We start from the raw sequence: 27043 nt of genomic DNA on the forward strand, positions 1-27043 counted from the left end.
TGTAGAAAAGCCCCACTTTCTTTTTATTTAAATATACTAAATATATCACGAAGGAACATACACTGCACTTGAATGGTAAAAAGATACAAGTTTATAACATCTTATAAAAACTACCATTTAAAAGTGATCTTGTTCATTTGATATTCCCCTCCCCCAATAGCAAAATAAGTATATTAAAAAAAAAAGAGGGTGTAGAGGAAGGGTAAGAGGAATTGTTAAGATAAAAGCCCCAGGGCTACAGCAGAGGCAAAGGGCGTCTGGGGAGAGGGTTAAAAGTTGTGGCGGGGCTCAGAGCCTTATTTAACCCTCCAATGTCAAGCCATGGGGCACAATCAGTAGCTAAGTGATGACAAGAGGCTGTTGGGAGGTGGACGGGAAAGACTTGGGGTGGTGGGAAGGGCAGGGCTGGTAGGGCCTGGTACAGCAGCTCACCCAGGAACTGGCACTACTCTCTTTCCCAGGTCCCCAAATTCCACATCCTGGTCTCTGAGAGCCGGCCCTATCCCCCTTTCCCTTCTCTCCAAACACACCTGAGGCATCTTTCCAGTGCTAGACCCCCCCCAGCAAAGGAAGGGTGGGGCTTTGGGCCCAGGAGCCTTTGCAGAGGTCTTTTGTGATTTCCATGGGGGAAGAGGGGCTCCTAGGACCTATGGGTGCTAAATCACTCCTTTCACCTCTTGGCTCCTTTCGTCTTACACATCCATGGCCCCAGCACATCAGCATCTGGACAACAAAACTAACCCCCGCTCCTGAGTTTCCCCCACACCCGATCCTTGGCAGGGGTGGGTCTGGTATGGCTCTGCACACCCACTCAGTTCCCTCTGTCCCACCCACCCAGGCAGGAAGCTGAGGCCTGCTGGGGGCCAGGGCACATTCTGACTTAAACACACATTCACACATGTAGGGGTATAGATCACTCATGTGATTCTCTCTCCACACACTGCCCTCCCGCCCCACTGCCAACCCACCCCAACCCGAAACAGATTAGCTGCAAGTGCCAGGGAGCGAGGCCTCCCATCTTCAAAAGCAGTCTTGGGAAGACAGAGCTTTCTAAATGCATCCTCCTTCCCCGAATATATTCCCAGAGGTGAATGACAGACCAATTCCAGCCTGAGCAGAGCCATCTCACAGGAGGGGTCTGGCTCACATGCAGAAGGGTGCCCTGCTTATGGGGATCCCAGGGAAGATCTGGGACTGAGGTCTATGTCCCACAAACCAACGGAAGGCCAGCATAAAGCTAGGAGAGCACGGCGGCAAATGTGTCCCCAACTCCTCCAGGATCTCAGATGCTGTCAGGAAACACCTAAAGGGTGCTATGCCTCTTTTCTTTCCCTGCAATCCTCACACCTCAGAGGTATGGAGGATGCCCCAACTCTCCCCGTTATCTCCTCTGGAATAGCTAACAGCCAGTAGCTCACTGCTGCTGTTCCCTCTATTTCCTGGGAAATGAAATCACGTTTCCTAGAGGTGGCCACCTCAGATCCCCACTGACAGCCTGGTCAGGTTCACCAAGTGTCCACGATTACTCTCCACACCGCAGGGCAGGCGACAGAACACACGCCACAAACCCAGAACCTCCCATAAGGATCTTTCCTTAGCAGGAAGAAAGAGGGTTTATTTTCACTTAAGAAAATTCATGTTCACAAGCCTCTAGCTTGGGTTAGAAACACCGTAACCCCTAGCCTGTTGAATCAATCTACAAAAATCCCTCGAAAACAAAGCCCTCCAGTCCCCTAAATTGAGTTCCTCAGCTCCTGCTGGAACCTTAAGCACCCTTCAAGTTTGGGGCGGGGGAGGCTGCTTTATGCTCATCCTCCTGAGGAGAGGGCCAGAGAAGGGTTTGGCTCAATATGCCATCTCCAAGCATACAACATGCTCACATCACATCACTCGCACGCACGCACGCACACACACACACCCTGATCACTTTTGTGAGGGTGGATAGGGTGGTGGTGTTGGAGCAGAGGAGCAGAGAATATGGTTAAGAATAAAACCTACATTAGGTTTCTTCCTCAGTCCTTTTTCTGCAGCACCCTCACCCCCAATTTGTTGGGAAGGGATGGCCATCAAGAAGGAAGCCAAGATCTTGTTCTTTGGAACCAAAGGCCAGACCCCTATCTCCTCTACCTGAATACAGTGATAGGACTTGGGCAGGGAGAACAGCTCACGCTGCTCAACAGTCATGTCAGGGGACACCAAATTCCTTTGTTTCTTGAACAGTTGTTACTCAACTTAGGACTAGTCTTGGGTAGTTCCTAAGAGGGCACAAGGAGAGAGAACCCACTTTCATATCCATGACTCCCGCTCAACGCCTCTGGCTTAGGAGTCCATGGCAGCGAGGTAGCCACAAACTATCTCCGAGACCAACGGCCCCAAGAGAGAAGGAAAGGGCTTCACGGCCACTCTCACCCAAGTTTCCTCCACAAGGCACTTGAGCTGACCCCATCAGTACCAGTGTGGTATGGGCCACTGTCACACCCAGGAGCACAACTCTTCCTCTTCCCCGGAGGAAATCAGAGGTACCTGTCCACTCTTCTTGGATCCAGCCCTCGCCTGCTCCTCCTACTGTTCTTCCTTTTGTCCCTACAGTGTATGAGGCGGCCAAAGTAAGCTCAACTGCCACCCCTGAGCCTATTCTCCTGCAAACAGGAGGTGAGGGGCAGGGCTGTGGAACACTGAGTATCAATTGCAACTAAAAACTCAATTTGGGGGAAAGGTTGGACTACCCACAGTCCCTTTGACCAAGACTCTATGCCTCCAGATTACCTGTATACACAGTGTACCTGCTGAAATTGCTTTTGGATAAACAAAAACAAGAACAGGACAAACAAACAAATCCCTCTCCCCAATCTTTTCCATTTCAGCTGCCAGCTGGAGTCCAAGGTTGTGGGAGCCACACTTCAGTCTTGGTCCTGTAACTTGAGTCCCCCATCTATGACCTCAGCCAAGGGTCCAGGGACTAGCTTCCCTACCCAGGAATGCTGTAGGAACTTCCCCGAGATACTCATAGTCTCAGATTATTTACAGAGCTGAGGCTCTGGGGCCACTGTCCCCTGATGCACTCTTCTGGTCTCCTGGGTCCACTCCTCCAGGAGGGGACAGGTACACACGGGTTGGTGGTGGGACCATCAGACCAGAGGGGGTGCGCTCTTCGGTAGATTCTTCTGATCACTCCCACCACCCAGGACCCCTTGCACCTATAGAGAAAACTGCCCGTCGGAAGTCTTGGACTGGCACCCTTGGCACATCCGTTTGTGTCTGAGTAATCGATCTGTCCGAGAAAAACACTGAGAAGAAAGGGAGGGTTAAGTGCCTGAGAGGAGAAACTTAGCTACCTGTTGGCTAGATCTGTCTTCCCGCAATAGGAAGCACACGACCCATTCTATGTCACCTCAGCACGTTCACAGATGGCACGAATGCACAGTAGTAAGAACAAGCAGGTTTGGAGTCTGAATTCTGGCTCTACCACTAAGCAGTGGTGCGATCTTGGGAAAGTTACCTAACAGTCCTGAATCTGTACAATCGTCTGTAAAACAGAGCTAAAAGTACCTACTCACAGTGTGGCTGCTTCATTCATCAAATATTTATTGAGCATCTATCTCAAGGCAGGTACAATTCTTGGGGCTGCAGAGAGCGGAGAACCAGAGGGATAAAGTCTGCCTTATGGAGCTTTCATTCTAGTGTTGGGAAGATTCAGTGTGAGAGCGTTGAGCAAAGCCTGAGCCCTAGCAAAGCATCCAGGAGATGTTAGCTGTTACCATCTCTCATCTCGTTCTTGGTCCTGGCTCTTATGTTCTCATCAGATCAGATACTGACCCCCCAGCACAAAGTTACATCTCTACCTCCAAAGTGCACCAGATCTGAAGTTCCACCGAATCCTGGCTCTGCCCTTGGGAAGTTTAACATCTCTGAACCTCAGTTTCCCCATATGTGAAATCAGAACAACACAGCCACCTTATGGAGTTAGTGTGAGAATAAAATAATCTATGTCAAGTATGCTCTCGCGGTACTTGACATAAAGTAAGACCTTAAAAGATGCTATTATTATTACAATCCTCCTAACGCTCCCTCCCCCCGCTCAGCTGCATAAGGCCAGAGCGCTCTACCTCACCCTGACGTACTAACTCGCTCGCTCGCGGCCAGGAACACTAGGTGAGCCCTTGTCAGGCAGGAAGTGAGGGCTGGCCCTGGTTCTTGGGGAAGGAAAGATCTGTGTGTGCGGGTGGACGGATGACTTGTGAGCTTACCTGATGACACCTTTCACACTGGTAGGGCTTTTCACCACTGTGCACACGCTTGTGACGCTCCAGATGATACTTCTGGATGAAGCGCATATCACATACATCACATTCAAATGGTTTCTCACCTGGCCCAGGTGGAAAGAGAAGTTCCTGTCAGGAGGTACACATGGCAGGGACCCCATTCTAGGTATTTCCCAGAAATTGCAATTTTTAGACACCTAATGGGGAAGGGTACCCAAAGCAGCTGGTCTCCATGACACTAGATACAGAGCCATGCACTCTACCTCATTTGCTGACCTTCTTACCCTATTTCTAATACTTGCCCTTTAAAATAACCCCAACAAGAACTATACACACACACACCCCTACTCTCCCGCTTTGAATATGAGCAAGAGACTTACCAGTGTGAATAAGGATGTGCCTCTTGAGGTGGTAACTGCTCCTAAAGGCTCCAAAGCAGTGCTCACAAACAAAATTTTTGGGAATCTTTACTTGAAAAGAACCATTTTGTTCCACTACCACCACCTGGGGGCAACAATCAGGCATGTCACGAGGCTATCTCTCTGCCCGCTTCTTGCCCCTATTCTACTCAGGGTCTATTTCCAGCTGCTGGACAAAGTAGCCCCTCAGATACCGTCATCTCCCATATCCCTTAAGAGTTCAGAGACCCTCTGAGGAAGGAGCTGGGGTGGGTAAGCTACCTGCCTTGTTCAACTCAACACTTTGAATGGGATCTGAGGGGGAGTCTGCCTGTCCCTTTGCCACAGGGACATGCTCCTCTAACTCTCAGCAAGGATGTTCCAGAGGGCAGAGATCAACTATTAAAGTAGTCTCTGGAGGGAATCAGGGTGATATGCTCACTGGCTGTGAGGGACCAAAACATCTAGGGAAAGCTCCAGGTTGAGCCATAGTGAAGTGGATTAACCCGTTACTAAACTGTATCAGTTTGGGATAACCCCATTACCTGCCTTTTTAACAGTCTTTTTTGAATGAGAGGCCTCAGCCAAGCTGTCATCATCTTTGCGGCTCCGGGACTTATCGCTGTCTTTTCGGTGGCCCTTTGAATACAAATCAAATCTAAACTCACAGTCCATCTCAGAACACAAGACAGGACACCAAATGCTGCTTTCAGGCAACTGATGAGAATAACCCATTTGCCTAAAGATTTAGAAAACATATTCATCCATCTCTTCTCCAAATACTCTGTCTTAAGGGGTTGTAGATACAGTAAAACCTTCCTTAGCTCTCTAATACCCATACTCACTCACTCCCCAGCTGGATCCCTTGTCCCCACTTCCCTAAACAAGCATTGAAGAATTGCAGCTTGGCACCCCCTGGCAGAGAGCTTGGGCTACCCAACCCCCAGGTGCCGCAATGGACTCAAGCGCTGTACCTGACTCGAGCACCTCAGCACATCAGGGCTACCTGCCCGCTCTCCATTCTCGGCCTGCTTGCTGGCAATCTGGCTCAGCATCATCTTCTTGCTGGCTGCAGTGGGAACCAAACTCACACCTGCTAGGCCTTCACAAGCCAGGAGACTTGCCTAAGTTGAAAGGAGATGAGGTGTCAGGTCACCTGGCAGGGCAGGGCAAAAACAGGCTGCCATCCTCTACCGAACTACCTTTTACATCCAGCTACAAACGGCTTCTCTCTAGGGAGTGTCCCTCCTCACTTTGAAACCCTGTTCCCTAACTAATCTTACTAGAAACTAATTATTTTGTTATCCATCATTTAGATACGGATTAAGTGAATAATCAAGTCTTACACGTTTATCATTAGCACTGTGCTAGGTACAATGTGTGTGTCTATATTACACTGAAGTATTTCCAGACCTTGTAAGTGGGCATGAGGGTCCGTCCTGCTGACCCACTGAAATGGGAGTTTTCTGAGGGAACTTCCGCCTTCATTTCTCAACGGCACTCAGCTTCACAGAGCCCATTTGTGATTGGCAGACCTCACTGATGCCAAATATATATTCTATCAGGTCCCACAAATATGTTTATCAGTAAAATTAGGTCATTTCTCTCTTCAGATTTTAAATTCCCTAAGTGCTGCTAATTATAACATACAAAAATTAAACCACTTGGAAGGATGTTAGAGTTGAATATACAATTTCTCTTGACCTACCAGGCCATTTATGTGTGTGCATTTCCATATTTTTTCACATTCCCTGCTCTAGACATAGTTTACAAATAGTTAACCAAGGAATTTTATGAACATTTCTTCTTTTTGCTGTTATATTCTTCAAACTGACTTTGTTTAGCCAGCACTAGAGAATATACTTTTCTTATTGAAAAAACTTTTAGGAAATAGGTGATCAGCAAACTTCCACAAGTGATTTATAAATTCCTTTTAGATGATCAGTATATCTTGGAACCCCTTCTCTCACCTTCAAGGACTTTGGACTGAAAGGTCCGGAGGTAAAAAAAACTTAACTCTGCTGTTTGCGTTATATAATCTTGGGCAAATGACTCCACCTCTTTAAAGCTAAGTTTCCTTAAATGCAAAATGTTTATCATAGTATCTGTCTTCACAGGGTTGATAAGAATTAAACTAGGATGTAAAATGCTTAGCAGTACCCAATACAAAGTTATTGACTGGTGCAAAGCAGTGTTTTCAGAACAAGCGTGAACATGATGCTGTGAAATGGGATGCAAACAGACAAAAGAAGAAGAAACTAAAGGACTCCTACTTTGCATGGAAAGGGGGAAGCTATGCATGCAGCTGGAAGAAAGCCAATTACACTCTAACCAGGTTGTCATCCTGGTGAGACTGGTAGGTGAGGGTCCCAGGAAGTAAGGTGGGAGAAGTTCTGGGGATGCGTGCACATAGCTTTCCAACCCAGAGGATGACAATAACCTATCAGGTCATCTTGTCTCTCCAATCCATCAAAGTTCTGGGGATGCGTGCACATAGCTTTCCAACCTATCAGGTCATCTTGTCTCTCCAATCCATTGTGTACACCCACAATGACAATAACCTTCGAAACACACTGATCTAACGTCACTTTGCTGCTTAACATTCTTCAGAGTTCCCATTCTCTATAAAATAAAATCTATTTCCTTAGCAAGACATAAAAGGCCCATTAAGTTACGCCACTTAATTCTCCAGGAAACAACTCCCTCACCCTAACTTTTCCATCCATCACTATCTACCCTATCCTCCTAACCATCCACTTAAATCCCTTCCTCCTTAACTAACAAACTACATGTATTACTCCTAACCTCATCCCACCCTTACTCTGCTCATGCAGTTCTCCCTGTCCGAATGTCCTGTTCTGTTTATCTAGCAAAATCCTATGCATCCTTCAACCTTCTTTTTTCAACCAGGTAGAAATATCATTATCTCCTGTGCAGTGTACATACCTCAATTATTCCTTCAACAGACTCACTGAGTGTCTACTACTAGTCAGCCACTATGCAAGGTCGTGTGACTATAAAGATAAATAAGAGACCGGCTCTCCATCTCCCCCTATCCTAACACAACTAGTCTAGAAACTTGCTGGGGACCGGGACAATCTTATTTACTTTGTATCCCTAGCACAATGTTTTATATGTAACAGGAACTCAATGAATTCCTGTTGGAAAAAAAGAAATGAAGCACCTACAAGACTGTTTACTCCCTCACGTCCCTCAGCACTTAATGTACCAAGTGTAAACTGAGTACCGGGTGCTTTGCAAATGTCTCATCAGTGCCTGATACAGCATAGCCTACCTCCTTCATCTGACTGGAAGCTCCCTGAAGGGAGGGGCTGTAGCCTGTCTCCTTTCCTTCCTCTAGACCTCCCCCTGTTGCTTAATACAGAGCTTGGCTCACTGGGCTGGTCAATATATTGACTAAGACAGCATTCAAGAGTGAAACTGCAAACACGCTTCCCAGCGATCTTGAAGGACTCTAGAGCTTTTTACCTGAGCCATGCTGATTTCTCACTCAATGCAACCCAAAAGTTCAGAAGTTTCTTGATCCACCTTTCCTTAAGACACTGCTGTTTGAAGAACTGTCACCAAATCACTGTAACAACTCTTTCATGTCCCTTCAGTCCTGCTGCCATATTGAACTCCCTTTGTCTTCGAATATAACTTAGTGTACTCCAAAGGGAAGATTGATGTTCCAAGAATCTCTGGACTCTGGCTCCTGCCTATTGTCTGAAGAAAAAGAGTCTGCCAGTCTTCGTTTTCCAACTGAATTCTCTTGATGAAGTTCACGATCTGTTGCAGAAACCTGAAACCAGAAAGGGAGATGGACTGTTAGGTGCCACATCCTCAGGCCATGCAACCTGTAGTGAGCTGAACTTTTTTTTTTTTTTGCCAGGAGCTCTCTGTGAAGCTCATAAAGAGGACATTAGTCAAGCAGAGTTATCTTTCTAGGTCAACAGAAGAAACTGTTCTCTTGGGCAGTCAACAGGAGCAAAAGTAACTGGTGGTCTCTTAGGGAGGAACTGCAACAGGCCAACTGCTTGGATTTGCCATCTTAGGAATGCAAGAAGGGAGCGGAGGCCCTTCGGGGCTTTTGTGCCCCAGTGGGCCGCCCGGGAAGCTCGCACTCTCTTAAGGTGGTCAGGACTGGGAAGGAAAAAAGCTCAGGGACTATCGCTGGGCGCTTGGATAGCAGGCAGAAACCGAACTGGCAGTGTGCGTCGGGTCGGGCCACAAATGCAGGTTCTCCGAGTCTGCCCGAAGGTACGAAAACTAGCTGCGGAGGTGGAAGGCAGGCAAGCGAAGCCCGGCGCGGCGCGTTCCCTCCCTCCCTCCCTCCAGCCAACCAGCCAGAGCCCACTCCACAAACCCTGCGGAGAGCCGGAGAGCGCCGAGAAGCGCGCAAGGTGCGTGCTCGCGTCCGCGTCCCTCCAACCAAGCCCCCCTCTCCCCGGCCGGTGACGCGGCGGGCGCGCGGGCGCGGGGCAGTGCGCGCGCGCTGCCCCTTCCCTTCCCCGGCGAGCCCCCTCCTTTCGCCACGCGCCCCTCCTCCCTTCCCCTCCCCCTTCCCGCGCGGCGTCCCATGGCCTGCGAGCTGCTGAAGCGCTGCCTTCAGCCCGGACGACGCTGCGCTCCCTGGGGCGTGCTCCTACCTGCCAGGCACGGCCTCCCGCTGTCTCCCCCGCCGAGCGACGCCTCCTCCAGGCCCCAGCACACCGTGCCAACCCCTTGGCTGCCGCTGCCCCCGCCGGGACCGAGGCAAGTTTACAAACACCAACCCGGGGTCCGCTTCCCCGGAAGCACTTCTCCCTCCCCCTCGTCCTCTCCGCCAGGCAGCTATATCCACTTCCGGGCTCGGGACGGGCGGGGGCAGCCAGAAAGTGGGTGAGGCCGAAGACACCAGAAGCGGGGTACAGCTAGTTGAGTGGGCAGTGCCGTCGCGCGGAAGGACGGGGGGAAAAAAGGAGGAGCGGCCGTATGGCGCGTGCGCCGTGGTGCAGGCGAGCCCCGGCAGCCATCTTGACTGAGGGCAGGAACGAAGGGCCAGAGATGATTGTGAGCTGAGTGCTGATTGAGAGGTTTTCGTATGTGAGCTAGTTAAGACTCTTCGAAAAAGCGCCATCACTCTCCTAATTCGTCCACGTTCTGTTCTCCCTGTCGCTTCTGAGCCTGGAGCCCCAAATAGAGCCGGAACAATTCGTACTCGGCCGAGGTTGTCTTTACCGGAGCTTTCCATCAGGCCCAGATCTTCAGATTTTGGGGTCCCCAGTCAGCTAGCTGGGAGAGGAGCTAACTTTCTTCGCACACTCTTGCCGTGTACACTCAGCCCCAATCTGAAAATGGGTGCCCTAGCGGTGGTCCACGCACTCCGAGGCCGGTCTGGTTATCTTATACCGCTTCCCCGTTTATTCTAGGCCCGCCAGCGTCTAACAGTAGCCTCGCTTGAAAAATACCGCAGGACTCCCCTCAGTAGACTAGTCTCCTTGGAGACTTGGCTTCTGCAGGATGGCCCCTGGGCCTGGCCGAATTAGGAAAATGGAAACTTGAGCCTTTTTTCAAATTCTACTCGCAACTTGAGCTGCTAACTAGGGAGTGGTCCTGCTAAAGACGTACCATGTGAAGTGCATTTTGTAGAAGGAAATGTCCATTCCATTTAGGTCCCAGCTTCTGCGGTAGGTGCTATCAGGTTGTGAATTAAGAATACCAAAAGAAAAAAATCTTTATGAAAGAAGACAAGAATTCCTAGCCACTTTTTTTACACAGGTTTCATTTTCCTGAGCTTTCCGAGTTGGGGCCACTGACAGCAAGTGCTTCTGCTCTTAGGCTCATCATAAAATTGGGATAAAATGGAAAGAGATAGAGAATCATCAGAAATGTCTTTAATTTTAAAAAATTAACTCATTTTAACAAATCCACACAACACAAAAGAATAAAAGGCAAAAATACTTGGTTTCTTTCTCTACTATCCCATGTGCCTGAAGGTAGTCATTTTTATGAGTTTGGTATATATATACCTCCAGGCCTTTTCTATGTTCATACAAAAAATTTTGTTTTCGGTCAGAACATATTTATTGAGCAACTACAGTGCACCACACAGTGTTTTTTTTTTGTGTTTTTTTTATATATATTTTTAAATTTATTGGGGTGACAACTGTTAGTAAAATTACATAGATTTCAGGTGTACAATTCTGTAATACATCATCTATAAATCTCATTGTGTGTTCACCACTCAGAGTCAGTTCTCCTTCCATCACCATATATTTGATCCCCCTTACCCTCATCTCCCACCCCTCACCCCCCACAGTGTTTTTTTTTTTTTTTTAATTTTATTGGGGAATATTGGGACAGTGTGTTTCTCCAGGGCCGGTGAGCTCCAAGTAGTTGTCCTTCAGTCTAGTTGTAGAGGGCGCAGCTCAGCTCCAAGTCCAGTATGCCATTTTCAATCTTTAGTTGCAATGGCCACAGCCCACCATCCCATGTGGGAATTGTACCAGCAACCTTGTTGTTGAGAACTTGAACTCCAATCAACTGAGATATGCTGCCGGCCCCAAACAGTGTGTTTTAGACATCTAAGTCAGTTCATATCTTAATTGTTTCATAGTATTCCAAGTTATGGTTATACTTTAATCTGTCTAGACCCATCCTGATGAACATTTAGGTGAGTTCCAGTGGTTTCTTTTTATTTTTATAAACAGTGCCATAATGAGCATCTTACATAGTTATCCTATTTGTAGATAAGGATATGTATATTTTAAATTTTAATAGATTCTGTGAAATTGGGTTTCAAAAGTTTGTAGCCATTTATACCCTCACTCAGAACCATGTGTTAATGTCCCCATTTCCTAAACTTTGGCAATACTGGATGCTGTGAATTTTTATCCAGTTGCCAATTTGATAGGTGAAAAATAGTAATTTCGTTGTTTTAATATGCATGTCATTAATAGTGAATTTGAGTATCTCTTGTTTTTTGACCATTTTAATTGTTTTTGTAAACTGCCTGTTCATATTGTTTGCCCATTAAGGAGAAAAGTAGATAATTTGTCTATTTCTTATTGACTGGTGGAAATCTTCTCTGTGTTATATTAACTTCTTATTTATCATATGCATTTAAAGTATTTTCTCATAGATTTTCATTTATCTTTCAACTTTTTTTTTTTCAGAGCAAAAGTTATGCTCTATGGGAAAATATTTGAAATATTCCTATCAAAGATAGGAACAAGACGAGAATATTTACCATCAAAATTAATATTCTACTAGAGTTCCTGGCCACCCAAAAGTCTCATTATTTTCATATGACATATTCATCTACAAAGAGAATCAATTGACAAAATAGTAAAACTAGTGGTGAGTTCAGTAGCATGGTCAGATATTAGATTAACAAAGAAAAATTATATAATAAAATATAACAATATAACCAGCCATAAAAAAATCACAGAATAAGTAATCTCATGCATGATTAAAATATTACATTTCTAGAAATTTAACAGGAAACTGCAAATTATATGGTATTAAGAAAATCAGACTATTTTAGTGAAAGACAAAAAGGGGTTGGTTACATGGAGAGTTTTACTATGTCCACTAATAGGAAGACTTAATACAGTAGAGACATAAGTTTTTGCTATATTTTAAGTTCAATTCTTATTAAAACAAGACTTTGCATGGAACTTAAGCTGATTTTTAAAGTTTACATGGAAAGGAATAATTACAAGGAGAGGAAAAACCATCTTGGAAAATATTGAGTGGGTAGAATAATGAGTGGGGAAAAATAAAGCCATGAGTTATCTTTAACCACTTTAATGGTGTCTTTCTTTACACAGAATTTTAAAAGTTTTGCGTAGTCAAATCTGCCTGTGGCTTTTGGGGTTTTGTGACATGGTAACTCAAGATTATAAAAATATTTCCCTGCATTTCCTTCTGGTATTCTTATAGTTGTATATTTTTAATTTATGTCTTTGTGTCACCTACAGTTTATTTTTGTGTATGGTAAGAGGTAGTGAGAAATGCCATACTTAAAAGGGACCAATAATGTGGTGACAAGAGGTACTAGCCTAGAAGTCAGAAATCAGCAATCCAGGCTTGCTCCCGTGTCACCTTTGTAATCTGGGACAAATGAATTCACTCTGTCTGGCCCAAGAGTCCTCATTTGACAATGAGGATGAATAAATAAATACCTTTTCAGGCTTATTTCTAGCACTACTGTGAGGAACAAATGAAGTCATAGATGAGAAGGCTTTGAGAAGAAAAACAAAACCCTTTGCAAATCTTCTAAGTTATAATTAATACAGATTTTTGGTTTATGCAAATTAAATGTAAGTAGAATAGTATTATTTTTCTGTATCTGAAAATAATTGGTTGGTTTGCTAAATGTTTATTGAATACCTTTGTGCAACACCTTGGAGGACAGGAGTGGAGAGTGGGGAAGATGAAAACTTACATTTTTTGGAGTGCCTATTTTGTATTTGATGCTTTACTTAAAGAAGGATAAGACTTAGTCCTCTCCCCCCAAGGGATTTACAATATAGAAGGGGAAAAATCACTGTGTACATAAGGAGAATTTGGTGCCTCTATAAAAGATGTGTCCATGGGACTTGGAGGAGGGGAAATTCTTGGTGATGTTGAAGGTGGAAGCTACAAAGTGTGAGAAGAGAGGAAGTAAAGACGGAGTGGAGACAACTCTTTTAAGAAGGTTGCCTGTGATGAGGAGATGGCTGGAGTGGGAACATGTGAGAGGTTTAAACAGCTTAAAATGTTGTAAGAAGTATTAGGAGGGAGAGTTGAAGAAATGAGAGGGATAATCAAAAAGGTGTCCATGAGAGAGAAGGAGAGACGCCTTTAGACCAGTGGTTCCAACTGAAATATCTACAGGGCTAAGCAGGTAATGCAAATGAGCGAGGTGGGCTGATGTGGATTGAGGTGAAACAGAGTGCAAAATTCTAATGGCGTGTGCCCAGTGATCTTGTGATGGGATTTGACGTCTTCACCCTTTGCCATACGTTTTTTAGTGCCCTCTTGTGGGAGGAACATGCATCCTCACCCCACTGCCCTCGGGCTTGCTTTGGTCAAGGGGATATGAGTAGATGTGCCATACGCCAGGTCCGAGCAGAAGTTTTAAGAATCAGTGCGTGGTTTTCTCTTCCTTTTTCTCTTTTCCTTCTGCCACAAGAACATTGTGTCCTGAATAGGAACTGTTCCTTCAGCCTGGGTCTTGGAATAAAGGCCTATGGATCAAAGCTATAGCCAACCACAAACGTAAACCATGAAAGAGAAATAAACCTCTGTTGTAAGCCAATGGGAATTTGAAGCCATTAGTTACCACAGCAAAACTGACGAGTACAGGAGTTCAACTAAAATAAAACTACTAAAATACCATTTTTTACTTCTCAAGTTAAAAAGAAGTTTCTTGAGGCTGAGAACGCAGGCACTTTTGTACACTGGTGCAACCTCTAGGATGTTGGCACTCTTGAACAAAATTATAACTGCAGATGGCTACAATGAAAAAGACAGACAATAACAAGTCTGGCAAGGATGTGGAAAAATTGGAACCCTTATACATTGCTGATGGGAATGTAAAATGGTGTAGGCACTTTGGAAAACAGTTTGGCAATTCCTCAAAAAGTTAAACGGAGTTATATGATCCCGCAGTTCCAGTACCAGGTGTACCTAAGAAAATTGAAAACATATGCCCATACAAAAACGTGTACGTTAATCTTCAGAGCAGCATTATTCACAACAGCCAAAAACTGGAAACAAAGCGAATGTCCATCATTTGGTGAAATTTAATTGGTATATCCATATGATGCAATATTATTTGGCCGGAAAAGGAAACGAAGTACTGATATATACTAGCTACAATATAGATGAACCTCGAAAATACTATGCTAAGAAAAAGAAGCCAGTCACAGAAGATCACATATTGTATGTTTACTTATGTGATATGTACAGAATAGGCAAATCCACTGAGGCAGAAAATAGATTAGTGGTTGCCAGGGGTTGGGAAGAAGGGAGAATGGGGAATGACTGCTAATGAGTTTCTTTTTGGAGTGATGAAAATATTCTGGAATTAGATAGTGGTGATGGTTGCGCAATTTTGTTACTATATGAAAAAACCACTGAACTGTACAAATTAAAGGGGTATATTTTATGATATGTAAATTATATTTAAAAAAAGCTGTTACATTAAAAAAAAGAATGAGGAAGTTCTATATGTACTGATAGAAGATTGTCCATATGTTGTTAACAAAAAAAGCAAGGTGCACAACAGTGGCTATATGCTATCTTTTGTGTGCAACGGGAGAAAATAAATATATACTTGCATTTATTAGTATTTGCATTAAAAACTCTGAAAGGCTACCCAAGAAAATAATAAAAATGGTTACCTGTGGGGATGGGATGGGAATGGGGCATATGGAATGGAGTGGGAATTAGACTTTTCACTATTAATATTTTTTATATTTTTGATTTTTGAATTACCTGAATATATTGTTTAATCAAAAATAAAAAAGTTGAGGGGCCGGCCCGGTGACTCAGGCAGTTAGAGCTCCATGCTCCTAACTCTGAAGGCTGCCGGTTCGATTCCCACGTGGGCCAGTGGGCTCTCAACCACAAGGTTGCCAGTTCGAGTCCTGCAAGGGATCGTGGGCTGTGCCCCCTGCAACTTGAAATGGGAACTGGACCTGGAGCTGAGCTGCACCCTCCACAACTAAGATTGAAAGGACAACAACTTGACTTGGAAAAAAGTCCTGGAAATACACACTGTTCCCCAATAAAGTCCTGTTCCCCTCCCCCAATAAAATCTTATAAAAAAAACGTTGAAAAGAAAATATAATGAATGTAAAACTATAATAGCAATAAAGGGGCAACTCCAACTACAGGTGATTATTGCTGTATATTAATTCAGGCCCAGTGTTGCTAGGTCTTCTGACTTTTTTCACAAGAAGCTAAGTTTCAGTATTGACAATTATTTTTAAAAGTTTTAAAATGTATTGTGTAATCCAAACAAAACTTGTCTGTGGGTGGGAGTTGGGTCACCGTCTTCCAGTTTGTGACCTGTGCTTTAGACTGTGAACTTCATGAGGGCAGGGCTGTAGTCTTCTGCTTCCCATTGTATGAGGTGTGATCAAACAATATGGTGAATGTTAAAATTAAAAAAAATTGATTACAGTCAAAGACACATTGCCATTAATCCTCCTCAAAATACTTGCCCTCGCTTCAAACACACTTATCCCATCGTACTTGCCACTTGCTGAAGCAGTTCTGGAAGTCCTCTTTCAAGAGCATCTTTAGTTGTGCTGTCGTGGCTGCCTTGATGTCCTGGATCATTTTGACTTTGGGGAAGAGCCGGAAGTTGCACGGGCCAGATCCAGTGAATAAGGTGGATAAGGACACACTGTAATGTTTTTATTTGACAGAAATTGCCTTATATCATGGCATGTGTGACACAGAGCGTTATCATGATGGTGGATGATTTACGGCACACTTTAAAACACTCCGTCTCTCAACCGTAGCTCACACCCAACTGACAGCACCGAACAGGCTGAAACTTGTCACACACTGTTACTAAGGTTTGATGTGCCACTTCCCATATTGAAGATCCCTGCCTTTCCATTGGATGGCACTGGGCAGCAGCAGTCACTGTATTGTTTGATCACAATGGATAGGATGTGTGTTACACATCGCTTCTGGTACAGCAGTTTCTGTCAAAAACATTACAGTGTGTCCTCAACTACCTTATTCACCAGATCTGGCACCGTGTGACTTCTGGCTTTTCCCCAAAGTCAAAATGACCATGAAAGGTAACGTTTTGAATTGATTCAGGTCATTGAGGCAGCCACGACAGCACAGCTAAAGACACTCTTGAAAGAGGACTTCCAGAACTGCTTCAGAAAGTGGCAAGAACGATGGGATAAGCGTGTTCGAAGTGAGGGTGAGTATTTTCAGGGCGTTTAATGGCAATGTGTCTTTAACCGCAATAATTTTTAAAAATTTAAACATGCACCGTATTTTTTTTTTTTTTTTTTTTTATCACACCTCGTACCTCTAACAGCCACCAAAGTGCTTGGCATATACTGGATACTGAATAAATATTGAAGGAAGGAAGGGAGAGGAAAGGAGGTGGGATCTAGAATGCAGGTAACAAAATGTTGAGTAAGTTTTGATGGCTTTTATTTATTTTCTCTAAGAAATTTGAAATGAGAGAAATGGAGAAGGTTGCTAGGTTAATAATTTGAGAGGTGTGGGAAATTTTTGAAATAGTTGCTACAGAGAATTGGAAAGCTGACAATAGCAAAATAGTCATGATGCCAGGCAGTACTGAGTGTCCAGTGGAGCTCAGTCACTGCTGCTTTTTTACTCTGAAGATGGTTACTACCTTCCTGGGAATTCCCTTTACCTCCGTCCTGTGATGAAGAAGTTTGATGTGGTCTGATTGTCTATCCTGTGTCTGTGACCTGGTTTTGGCTTATTTGTTTGTTTTGTCTCCAGAAGTATGTAGATCCTCCATTGTTCCAAAACAATAATCTATCTTTGTGTTGGTCATTCAGCAGATCCTTTTAATCTGTCCTTCTGTTCTGTAAAACTTTTATTTATTTCCTCTGTTTTTTCCTTCTCTTTCTGAAACTTCTATTAGTTGACTATTGGGCCTTTTGGATTGATCTTCTAAAATTCTTTTTTGTTATCCAGCTCTTTATATTTTTATCTTTTCTGTGTGATTTTCGTTTTATGTCTAATTTTTAATTTCAGTTGCCATGTTTTTAAAATCCTAGAGCTTCTTCTTTCAATATTCCTTTTTGAGAGCAACCTATTTTTTTTTTAATGGATGCAATAGCTTCTTGAAGTTTTGAGGCTTTCTTCTGCTCACTGCATTTCTCTTCTTCCACCAAATGCCTTTTTTTCAGTTTGTCTGTGTTTACCTCTGTGGTTCAGGTTAGGGGCTTTTCTCAAGTGCGTGGTGGTGTTTGGCTAGCTGGTCGCACGCATTAAAGAGCGAGGCACTGAGGCACATTGGAGGGCCCAAGTGCATGGATAGGCCTTATTGACGGGTGGGTATCACTGACTAGGTGATTGGACAAGGACTGAAATGAGAGCTTCAGTAGGTTATTTCTTCTCTGGGGCGATTGAGGTCAGTTTCTCTAGAGAGGAATCCTCCAGTCTCCTGGCCCTGGAGGGTTTACCCCTGGCCATTGGTTCTGAATGCTGACTAGGAGAAAGGAATCCATTCAATATGTAACTTCTTGACCCTCCTATCTTCAGGGCAATGCCTCATCTTTACTTCTTGCTGTGCCAGATGTTCCTAAGTCTAGGTCTCCATGTTTCAGTTTCTCTAAAAACACACCTCCTGTTTCTTTGGAAGTAGGAGGAGGGGGTTGTGGGCTGAATGGGCAGGGAGAGGAAGCTGAGGGTCTCAATGTTCCTTATATAAATTTTCATCTAATTTCCATATTTTTAGCTGTGCCCCTCCCTCTTGCCTTCCAAGAGAGCTGGTTTTTAGTTCCTGAGCCTTTCTGGGCCTGTGCCCCAAGAACCAGCTTGTTTCCCATTGGCGTTATCCTCTACACATATGCTGGTTTGGACTTGCTGCTATGTGCTAAACCAGTTACCACTTTTCATCTGCTTTCCATCTTCTACCATTATGGACACTGCTTGTCTCCTGTCTCTTCTCTTTTGCTTTATTCTTCTGGAGTTAAAATTCCACTGGTGTCATTTTAGTGAGGTGTCAGGAAGGAGTAGTGGTGAACATGGTTTTCATCTGCTGTGTTTAATTGGAATGAGCACAGAGACCATGAATTTATAGCAATGCCGATTTGAATGGTTAGGTGGTTTTCACTAGCAGAATGCAGCAGTTCTGCTGGATTTGGTAAGAGGACTGGCCAAGTGGATTAAGGTTTTGCCAGGTGGATTTCGTGGAAGGACACTAAGGCCAGAGAGTTGAGGGTTTTGGATAAAGAGTGGTTGAAACAATGGACCATCTAATCTAGGTTGTAGAAAGAAAGATATGAGGGAGTTGATAGTGAGAAGAGTTTATAGACTAGAGATCCCATGAAGTCAGAACAAATTTGTGAATTTTTGAAAAAATCCTACTTGGTCCTACCAGCATCTTCTCAGCCAGGGGCTAATGCACTGTTTCTAACGCTTCATGTTGCTTTGCTTGATCGTTCTATCTTGTGAGTTAATGTCCTTCTTGCTTTTAAAAAGAAAAACTCTCTGTGGGCAGGGGCTCTTCCCTCTCTCAGGTACCCAGGGCAGGATTCTGTGTGGGGAATGAGGGTAGTGATGCCTCACTTCCCTGTTTACCCCGGGAGGAAATGGGGGGTGTTCAGAGCCCTCACCTCCAGATTTCATTTCTGAGAGGTGACTGATGTGGGATGAATAAAGAAGGTGTCACATGGATGGAGCCATGGTCTTCCCTGCAGACCCTCTCTTCAGAACTTTGAGAAAGGTTTCCCTCCAGCCCGGGGGTCTCTCTTTCTTCATTTCCTCCTTGCAGCCTGTTTCCCCTGCTGTAAAAGTAATGTCTCCCCTGGCCTGCTTGTCATATCCAAGGGCCTGAGCGCCTATGAACCCCAGCAGATGCCTTGGAGAGTCTCTCTTTAAATCCCTTGTTTTACAGAAACTGAAGCCCTGAGGTGTCCTGGCCCAGTGGCTTTCCCACTACAGCAAACTCAGTGCCTGAGAGAGCTGCATGTGAGGCTGTTGAGTGGGATGGTTAGGAGCAGGGGCTTCAGAGCCCGACACACCTGAGTTCAAACCCAGCTTGGTCACATACTGGCTGCGTGATCTGGACAAGTTACATACATAGTGTCTCTGGCATCTCAGTGTCCTCATCTTCACATGTGGGTAATACACTCACCCTAAACGATTGTGAACATTAGAACAATGCATATTAAGTACAGAGTATGGTAAGTACTTCAACGGTACCTAGTTTTATTAGCCTCTCTCCTAAACACCCCACTGCTGCCACCTGTCAGGGAAGCTAGAGTGAACACTGATGAAGGATTGACTCATTCCTGGGCCTAGGCCAGCTCCCTTATTTTCTCCAAACCCAATCTACTGAGGAAAAGTTTAAGGATAGGGCCACCAGAGTCCCTTGGATGTGTGTTTTCAACCAGTGTGGAGTCCAGTGGCTGTGGACAGTGGCTACGTCAGAGCAGCCCACTTGGAGGAAGGTTACCCCCTTTCCACATTTTCTTGATCCTCTTGCCCCGCATTTTGAGGGTTCCCCAAGCCTTGGTGTTTGCCCCTCTCTCCATGACCATCTCTCTGAACCTTTTCTCCCAGGGGGAGTGGAACTTGTCACAAGGCTTCTGCGGCGCCCTGACTCTTGACTCTGCTTTGCTTTCCGTTCTAGCATCTCATCAGAGCTCTGAGTGTCTGTAGTCCTGGGACATTTCCACTGGGATGAGTATTTCCAAGAAATAACCATTTTACTTTCTGTCCAGCTTCCCCTTGCTGCATCCTAATTTCTTTCAGGGGCACCTTTATTTTTCAGTCACCCAGGCTTGAAAGCCAGGGTTATCTTTGACTGCCACTTCTCCTACAACATACAGTCCATAAATGTCGAATTGAGTGTAATCTGGTGAGTGGCCAAGCCTGCAGATTCCGCTATTCTTTCCTGCCAACACGATCTTTATTCAAGGGTGGATCGCCCCTCTTGTCTGGTTTATAGTAACAGCCTGTTAATTCTTCTGCGTCCTGCTGCTAACCACTGGTCTTCTGAGAGCATCAGTGTGATACATTATTCCTTGCCACAGAATCTTTCAGTGACTTCCCATTTTCTACAGGATAAAATTTAGATTCCTTGGCCTGGCTGGCACTCCAGGCTCTCCATAATCTCATGCAGCCGTGCTCCTGTATCCCCCTTGTAGACCCTCCCTCCAGCCAGCTGGGTGCCTTCACTGACCTTAGAAGGGGCCACACTCACTCCTAATGTAAATAAGCTCGTGGCGTCCTCACCTTCCCCTGTGTGCCTCTCTTCGTCCCTTTCATCAGTCTCATCTCTCCTGCCCTTTTCAAGATTCAGCTCCAGTCCTACTATAGATCTTCCTCAGTCAGTCTTCAGCCTTCATCGATCTCCTCTTTTCCTGAATAGCACTTGGGGTCAGCATCTAGCCAGGCCCTGGGCTGCACCTGTTGCAGGTGCATCTGTGTGCTCGCAGGGGGACAGGGAGGCCTTCTCAGTCCCCAGCCCCTGGCATGAGCACAGCTGGTGCTCACTTCCACCAGCCACTCCCTGTCCATTGAGTGCTCTCAGCCTGAAGGCACAGGGTTACACCTGTTTAACAAAATGCTTCCTCAGCATAACCTCCTTTCCTTCCTGCTCTGGGAGAGGGCTTTAGAAAGTAGGACAGTCCTGAAAAGACTCTGCGGGTTGGGATATAGCGATAGGCGTCTGAGGCCTGTCTGAACATTTCACCTCCACCAGCATCAGGCTTTCTTCAGCTCCAGGGTCACCTGCAGAAGTTTCTTGCACCTGCACCCCGCCCTCCCTAAGCCTGCCCCAAGGCCCCTGGCCGGGCTTCCCCCTCACCCTCAGCCCCCACCCTTGCCTCCCTGCCAAATATCCCCCATAGACCCCCCTCTGGGCCCTTTGATTCATGGTGTGAAGCCCCTCTTCCTGCTGGCTCTCTACTCCCCCCCCTTCTTAATCCTGAAGTTAATGTGGCATGTGTTTTTGCCTTTCATCTCATTTCCCCCTTCTTCATGTTAGCTAATGATTATTCAGGGGACTTATCTCAACTTCTTGTCCCTATGCCAAATCTCTGGGTGGTTTTTTTCAGGGCAAGGGCGTGAGAGTGATGTCATGGTCTCGTGACTGCTGCCCATACTTTGCTCCCTCTGCTGCCCTGGTCCTAACATTCTGAAAAGCTAATTGTGTGCCGTACCTCCAGCTCACCTTCACAGACAACTGAGCAGAAAGATAACCCTCTCGTCATTGCCTTAGGCAGGCAGTGGCCACTAGATTCCTCCTGCTCCGTGCTAACTGCCTTTTACTTTCCCACCTCTTTCTACTGGCTTTCTTCCTGGACGCTCTCACTTGCCCTTGTATGTACAGTGAAAGCTGGGGGTGAGCTGCAGGACTGGGGCCTTAGGCTCATTAAGGGGTTGGGGTTTTTAGTGGTTAGATCTAGGTAGGGTACGCAGGCTGAGTAGGGAGTAACTCCTGCTCTGCTCACAGATTTTATCCTGATGGCTGACTCTAAACCACTCCTCTCCTGTGGTGGTGACCCCATGGCTGCAGAAGCCTTGCTCCGGGATGTGTTTGGGATTGTGGTGGATGAGATCATTTGGAAAGGGACCAGTGCCTCTGAGAAGGTGGGTCCTTTCTCCCTCTTCTTCCTGCCTATCAGACCTGGCTCAGAACTTTCCCCCTCCAACAATGTTTCTCCCCAGAATTCATCACTGTCTCACTGTGTTTACTTACCCCCGTTCATGTGTTTCTGTGAAAATCTTCCTAACTTGTTGCTTTAAATGCAAGTTGGTGGTATCTGTACTGAGATGTGGTTTGGGTAGCCAGTTAATGGAGTAGCTAAGGGCCTCCAGAATCGCCCGCTTCTTCTAGGTCTGCGAGTGGAAGGAGCCGGAGGAGCTGAAGCAGCTGCTGGACTTGGAGCTGCGGCGCCAGGGGGAGCCTCGGGAGCAGATCCTGGAGCGGTGCCGGGCTGTGATCCGATACAGCGTGAAGACCTGTGGGTCCTGGCTTCTGGTGGGGAGAGTGTCTGGAATCTGTCCCCGCTCCGTTCTGAGCTCCCTGCCCCCCTCCCCAGGTCACCCACGCTTCTTCAACCAGCTCTTCTCAGGTTTGGATCCCCATGCTCTGGCTGGGCGCATCGTCACCGAGAGCCTCAACACCAGCCAGTGAGCCACGCCACAGGACCCCACCCCCACCCCAGAAAGGATATGGGTTTGTGGGAGATGTGCCCTAGGGGGAGGGGAGAGAATGGCTTTTGTCCCCCTCTCTGTTTTCTGGTGATCTCTGCTGCAGAGCCTATCCCTTTGGACCCGTTGGACCACCTTTCTCCACGCTTTCTCCTGCGTCCTGACCCCTCCTCCCTCACGCTTGCTTCCCTGGTTCTTTGTCAGCAACTCCCCCTCTCTGTGGACTCTCCCCTCACTCATTCGCACCACCTCCTTTCTCCCACTGGCCTGAGAGTCTCCCCTGGAGTCCCTCCCTGTCTCTTCCCCATTCTCATCGTTACCTCTCCTGGCAGGTACACTTATGAAATAGCTCCTGTGTTTGTGCTCATGGAGGAAGAAGTGCTGAAGACACTGCGGGCGCTGGTGGGCTGGAGCTCTGGGGATGGGGTCTTCTGTCCTGGTATGTGAGAAGGCAGGGGGACTTCTTAAGGGGTTTTCCTTCCCCACCATTCTATTGCTCTAAGCTGGCAGGCAGTGGGGGTTCCTCTTTATTTCCTGTCCATCTGGGCTGGGGCCAAACCAGAGAGAGGCCGCCCAATACCCTGTATCATCATGTTTGCCCAACAGTCCATGGGATCAGTGCTCTGATGGCTGCCCTTTCTGGGTGGGTGCTATGCTGGGGGCAGCCCAGGATGTGGAGGCGGGTAGTCAGGGCGATCTGCGGGTCCTGGGGCTGTTCTGGGTTGTCATCATGCCATTTGTCGAACCCTGGGAATTCATGGCCTGGGAGCCAATCACTTGTGCTGCTTTGATCAGTTCTGGGCAGCGAGGTCAGGGGAGGTAAGCCCCAGTTTTGACCCACTGTCCCTTTCTTTTGCCTCCATCCCCTCCCTGTGACAGGTGGCTCCATCTCCAACATGTATGCTGTGAATCTGGCCCGCTATAGGCGCTACCCAGATTGCAAGAGGAGGGGCCTCCGGGCATTGCCACCCCTAGCCCTCTTCACATCAGAGGAGGTCAGGAAGAGGCACAGACCTACCCTGGGCTCCTGATTCTAATCTCTCGCCAGCTGAGTCTGAGACCTGTCAGGTCCTCTGCCAGCCCCCAAGCGGATGTGCTTCCTTCCAATCAAGGGGGCTCCTATTCACCTTGCCTTCTGTCTGGGGGGTAGGGAGGGACATAGGCCACACCCTTTCACCTCGGAGTGTGGTCCATGGACCAGCAGCGTCAGTATCACCTGGGCATTTGTTAGAGATGCAGAATCTCAGGCCCTACCCCACACCTACTGAATCTGAGTCTGCATTTTAGTCAGACAGCCCAGTGATTCAAAGGCACACTTGAGAAGCCCTGGGCTACAGGGTCTCATCTGCTGCAGCTCGTACTTGACTTTTACTAGACTCTCTCCTCCCCATCGTCACACTAATGTGCCCTTTGCCTTCCTACACAGTGTCACTACTCCATCAAGAAGGGAGCGGCTTTTCTGGGCCTTGGCACCGACAGTGTCCGAGTGGTCAAGGCAGATGAGAGGTGAGGTCCTGTCCATGTAGCTCTGACCTGGCTTGGCGCTGCCTGCGTACCTTCCCACCGTCAGAAGCTCCGGTCACAGGCCCACGCCCCTGGCCTCTTCTCTGCCCTCGCTGTTCCTGCAGAATTGCTGCTTCTGTCTCGGTGCCCTGTCCCCTGAGATCTGTTTACCCTTCTTAGGGAGAAGTCCACATTGTAGCCTCTGCATTGCTAACCCCACATTACCCTGCTCTCAACACTTCTGCCTCCTAGCCTAGAAAGCCCATTGCTTCTGTACCCACTCAATTTTCTTTTCTAGAGGGAAAATGATCCCTGAGGATCTGGAGAGGCAGATCAGTCTGGCTGAGGTTGAGGTGAGTGAGGAAGGGGCAAGACCCTTCTGTTCCTTTCTTGGAGGGTTCTTTGGGCTCTCCCTGCTCGAGGTATCCTTCATCTCTCTCCTTGATCTCTGTTCCCGTCTCCCCTATGGGCTGAAGTGATCCCTGGGGAGTCTGAGGGGCAAGGACACGCTGGTCCCCTCAGGGTCTTTGCTGAGACCCCTAGGCAGGATTGGACTCTGAGAGGCAGGAGCAGGACCGAACCGAATCACTGAAGAGAGTCTCAAGGCAGCAATGCAGGGAGGGTATTCGGGCCTGAAGTGTAGTGTGGAGGGTTTCTGTGAGCTGGGAGGGTCTGTGCAGAGAGAAGCTCGGGCACATGTGTGGGCCAGTGGTGAGGAGCGCAGGCTGTGAGCAGTGGGCAATGTGGAGGCACAGTGGTGGGCTACATGAACTGCTGCCGCCATCTTAGACGGCGTTTTGGCAGCTTCAGTATCCATTTTAAATGTATCTATCCACTGATTCAGGTCCCACTGCTAGGATTGATTCTGTAAATCATTGTCATGGTACTTAAAATTCTGTGCACTGGAGCAAAGTGCAAAAAAAAAAAATTTTTTTTAATGTCCATCAGCATCATGGTATATCTGTGTGTCTCAGTTTCTTTGTAAAATGAGCATAATATAGAACTTATCACATAGAATTACTGTAAGCATTAAATGAATTAATGTATGTAAAGCACTTAAGAGGCATGAAACACTATATAAGTATTAGGTGCCATTATTATTGTGGTTGTTATTATTGGAGTACTATGTAGTCATTTAAAAGCATAAGGTGGAAATATATACACATATGAAAATACCCCCACCATATATTTAAGTATATATACACACATATATAAGTGTGTGTGTATATGTAGCAAGTTGCAGGGTACAAAGGACACTTTGAGCCTGTTGTTATTTAGAACAATGTATATTTATTGACATGGATGTTACCTCTGAGTAGCAGTATAAGCGGCAAGTAGAACAGTGAAGTATCACTTTCATTGTAAACTTTTTTGGGGTAATAGCTTTATTGACATATAATTCCATTCACGTCCTACAATTCACCCATCTATAATGTACAATTCAATGGTTTTTAACACATTTATGGAGTTGTGCAACTGTCACTACAATACATACTAGAATATTTTTATCACCCCAGAAAGAAACCCCATACCCTCTAGCCATCAATTCCCCAATATTTCCATACTTCCCATTAGACAACTAATCAATAAATGGTGCTAGCAAAACTGGACAGATACATGCAAAAAAATCAACTAATCTACTTGCTGTCTCTATGCATTTGCCTATTCTGGATTTTTCATACAAGTGGAATCATACTATACATCGCCTTTGTGATGAACTTCCTTCACTTAGCATAGTGTCTTCAAGGTTCGTCCATGTTGTAGCATGTACCAGGTCTTCATTCTTTCTTTTTTTGTTTTTTGAAATTTGCAATGTTGTTATAAATTACTTGCTTAAAATAAACTAAGAATTGCTAAATGAGTTCTGTAAACTGAGTGGTGCAGTGGAATGATCCCAAGATCTGGGTTCCTTCTTCCCTTCTTTCCTTTCTTATTACTTCTTCTTTTCCTTTACTTCTCCTTCCTTTCTTTTTTTTTTAATTTTTAAAAATTATTTTTCAATTACTATTGACATCCAATATTATATTAGTTTCAGGTGTACAAAACAACACGGTGATCATACATGTATATACCTCACAAAGTGATCACCCCAATGAATCTATTACCCATTTGACACTGTACATACTCGTAGTTACTACGATATTATTAACTATATTCCTTATGCTGTACTTTACATCTCTGTGACTATTTTTTTTTCAATTTTAGTTGACATTCAATATTATTTTATGTTAGTTTTAGGTGTACAGCATAGTGGTTAGACATTTATATAATTTATGAACTGATACCCCCTGGTAAGTCCTCCACCCACCTGGCACTATACATAGTCTTTACAATATTATTGACTATACTCCCCATACTGTACTTTTACATCCCTGTGACTATTTTGTAACTGCCAATTTGTACTTCTTTTTTTTTTTTTTCAATTTGTACTTCTTAATCCCTTCATCTTTTTCACTCATCCCCCCAGTCACCCTCTCATCTGGTAACCATTGGTTTGTTCTCAGTATCTCTGAGTCTGTTTCTGTTTTGTTTGGTTGTTTATTTTGTTCTTTAGATTCCACATACAAGTGACATCATATGGTATTTGTCTTTCTCAGTCTGACTTATTTCACTTACATAATACCCTGTAGGTCCATCCATGTTGTCAGAAATGGTAAGATTACATTCTTTTTAGGGCAGAGTAATATTCCATTGTACATATGTACCACCTCTTTATCTGATTGTCTTCTGATGGGCACTTGGGTTGCTTCCATATCTTGGCTATTGTAAATAGCACTGCAGTGAACACAGGGGTGCACATATCTTTTCAAATTAGTGTTTTGGGTTTCTTCAGATAAATAACCGGAAGTAGACTTGCTGGGTCATAAGGTAGTTCTATTTTTAATTTTTTGAGGAACCTCCAAACTGTTTTCCATAGTGACTACACCAATTTGCAGTCTCACCAACAGTGCATGAGGGTTCCCTTTTCTCCACATCCTCACCAACACATGTTTTTTGATTTGTTGATAGCTA

At 45.6% G+C, this 27043-nt stretch overlaps 2 protein-coding genes across 7 annotated transcripts in view; one reads left to right on the forward strand and one right to left on the reverse strand.

Moving 5' to 3' along the window:
* On the reverse strand, positions 1 to 9447 carry ZNF740 (zinc finger protein 740). The gene is made up of 7 exons (XM_019724486.2): positions 9310 to 9447; positions 8150 to 8462; positions 5635 to 5784; positions 5210 to 5299; positions 4643 to 4766; positions 4248 to 4366; positions 1 to 3287 (listed from the first exon to the last, which is right to left on the reverse strand). Exons 2-7 carry the CDS (start codon positions 8156 to 8158, stop codon positions 3198 to 3200), a joined length of 582 nt encoding a protein of 193 aa, XP_019580045.1. The 5' UTR covers positions 8159 to 8462; positions 9310 to 9447; the 3' UTR covers positions 1 to 3197.
* CSAD (cysteine sulfinic acid decarboxylase) overlaps positions 9283 to 27043 on the forward strand; it is a 25171-nt gene continuing 7410 nt past the window's right edge. The window contains exons 1-8 of one of the 6 annotated variants that reach the window (XM_074325640.1): positions 9283 to 9415; positions 21828 to 21964; positions 22212 to 22338; positions 22417 to 22507; positions 22861 to 22967; positions 23408 to 23523; positions 23955 to 24034; positions 24330 to 24384. In XM_074325640.1, coding sequence (XP_074181741.1) covers positions 21839 to 21964; positions 22212 to 22338; positions 22417 to 22507; positions 22861 to 22967; positions 23408 to 23523; positions 23955 to 24034; positions 24330 to 24384 — 702 coding nt within the window. In that variant the 5' untranslated portion in view covers positions 9283 to 9415; positions 21828 to 21838. Of the gene's footprint in view, positions 9416 to 21478; positions 21717 to 21827; positions 21965 to 22211; positions 22339 to 22416; positions 22554 to 22860; positions 22968 to 23407; positions 23524 to 23954; positions 24035 to 24329; positions 24385 to 27043 lie in introns of those variants that run through there. The other 5 variants (XM_019724482.2, XM_074325638.1, XM_074325639.1 and 2 more) reach the window with 5 other exon arrangements.

The sequence above is a fragment of the Rhinolophus sinicus genome, linkage group LG02, assembly GCF_036562045.2.
Source record: "Rhinolophus sinicus isolate RSC01 linkage group LG02, ASM3656204v1, whole genome shotgun sequence".
In the NCBI taxonomy this organism is placed as follows: Eukaryota; Metazoa; Chordata; class Mammalia; order Chiroptera; family Rhinolophidae; genus Rhinolophus; species Rhinolophus sinicus.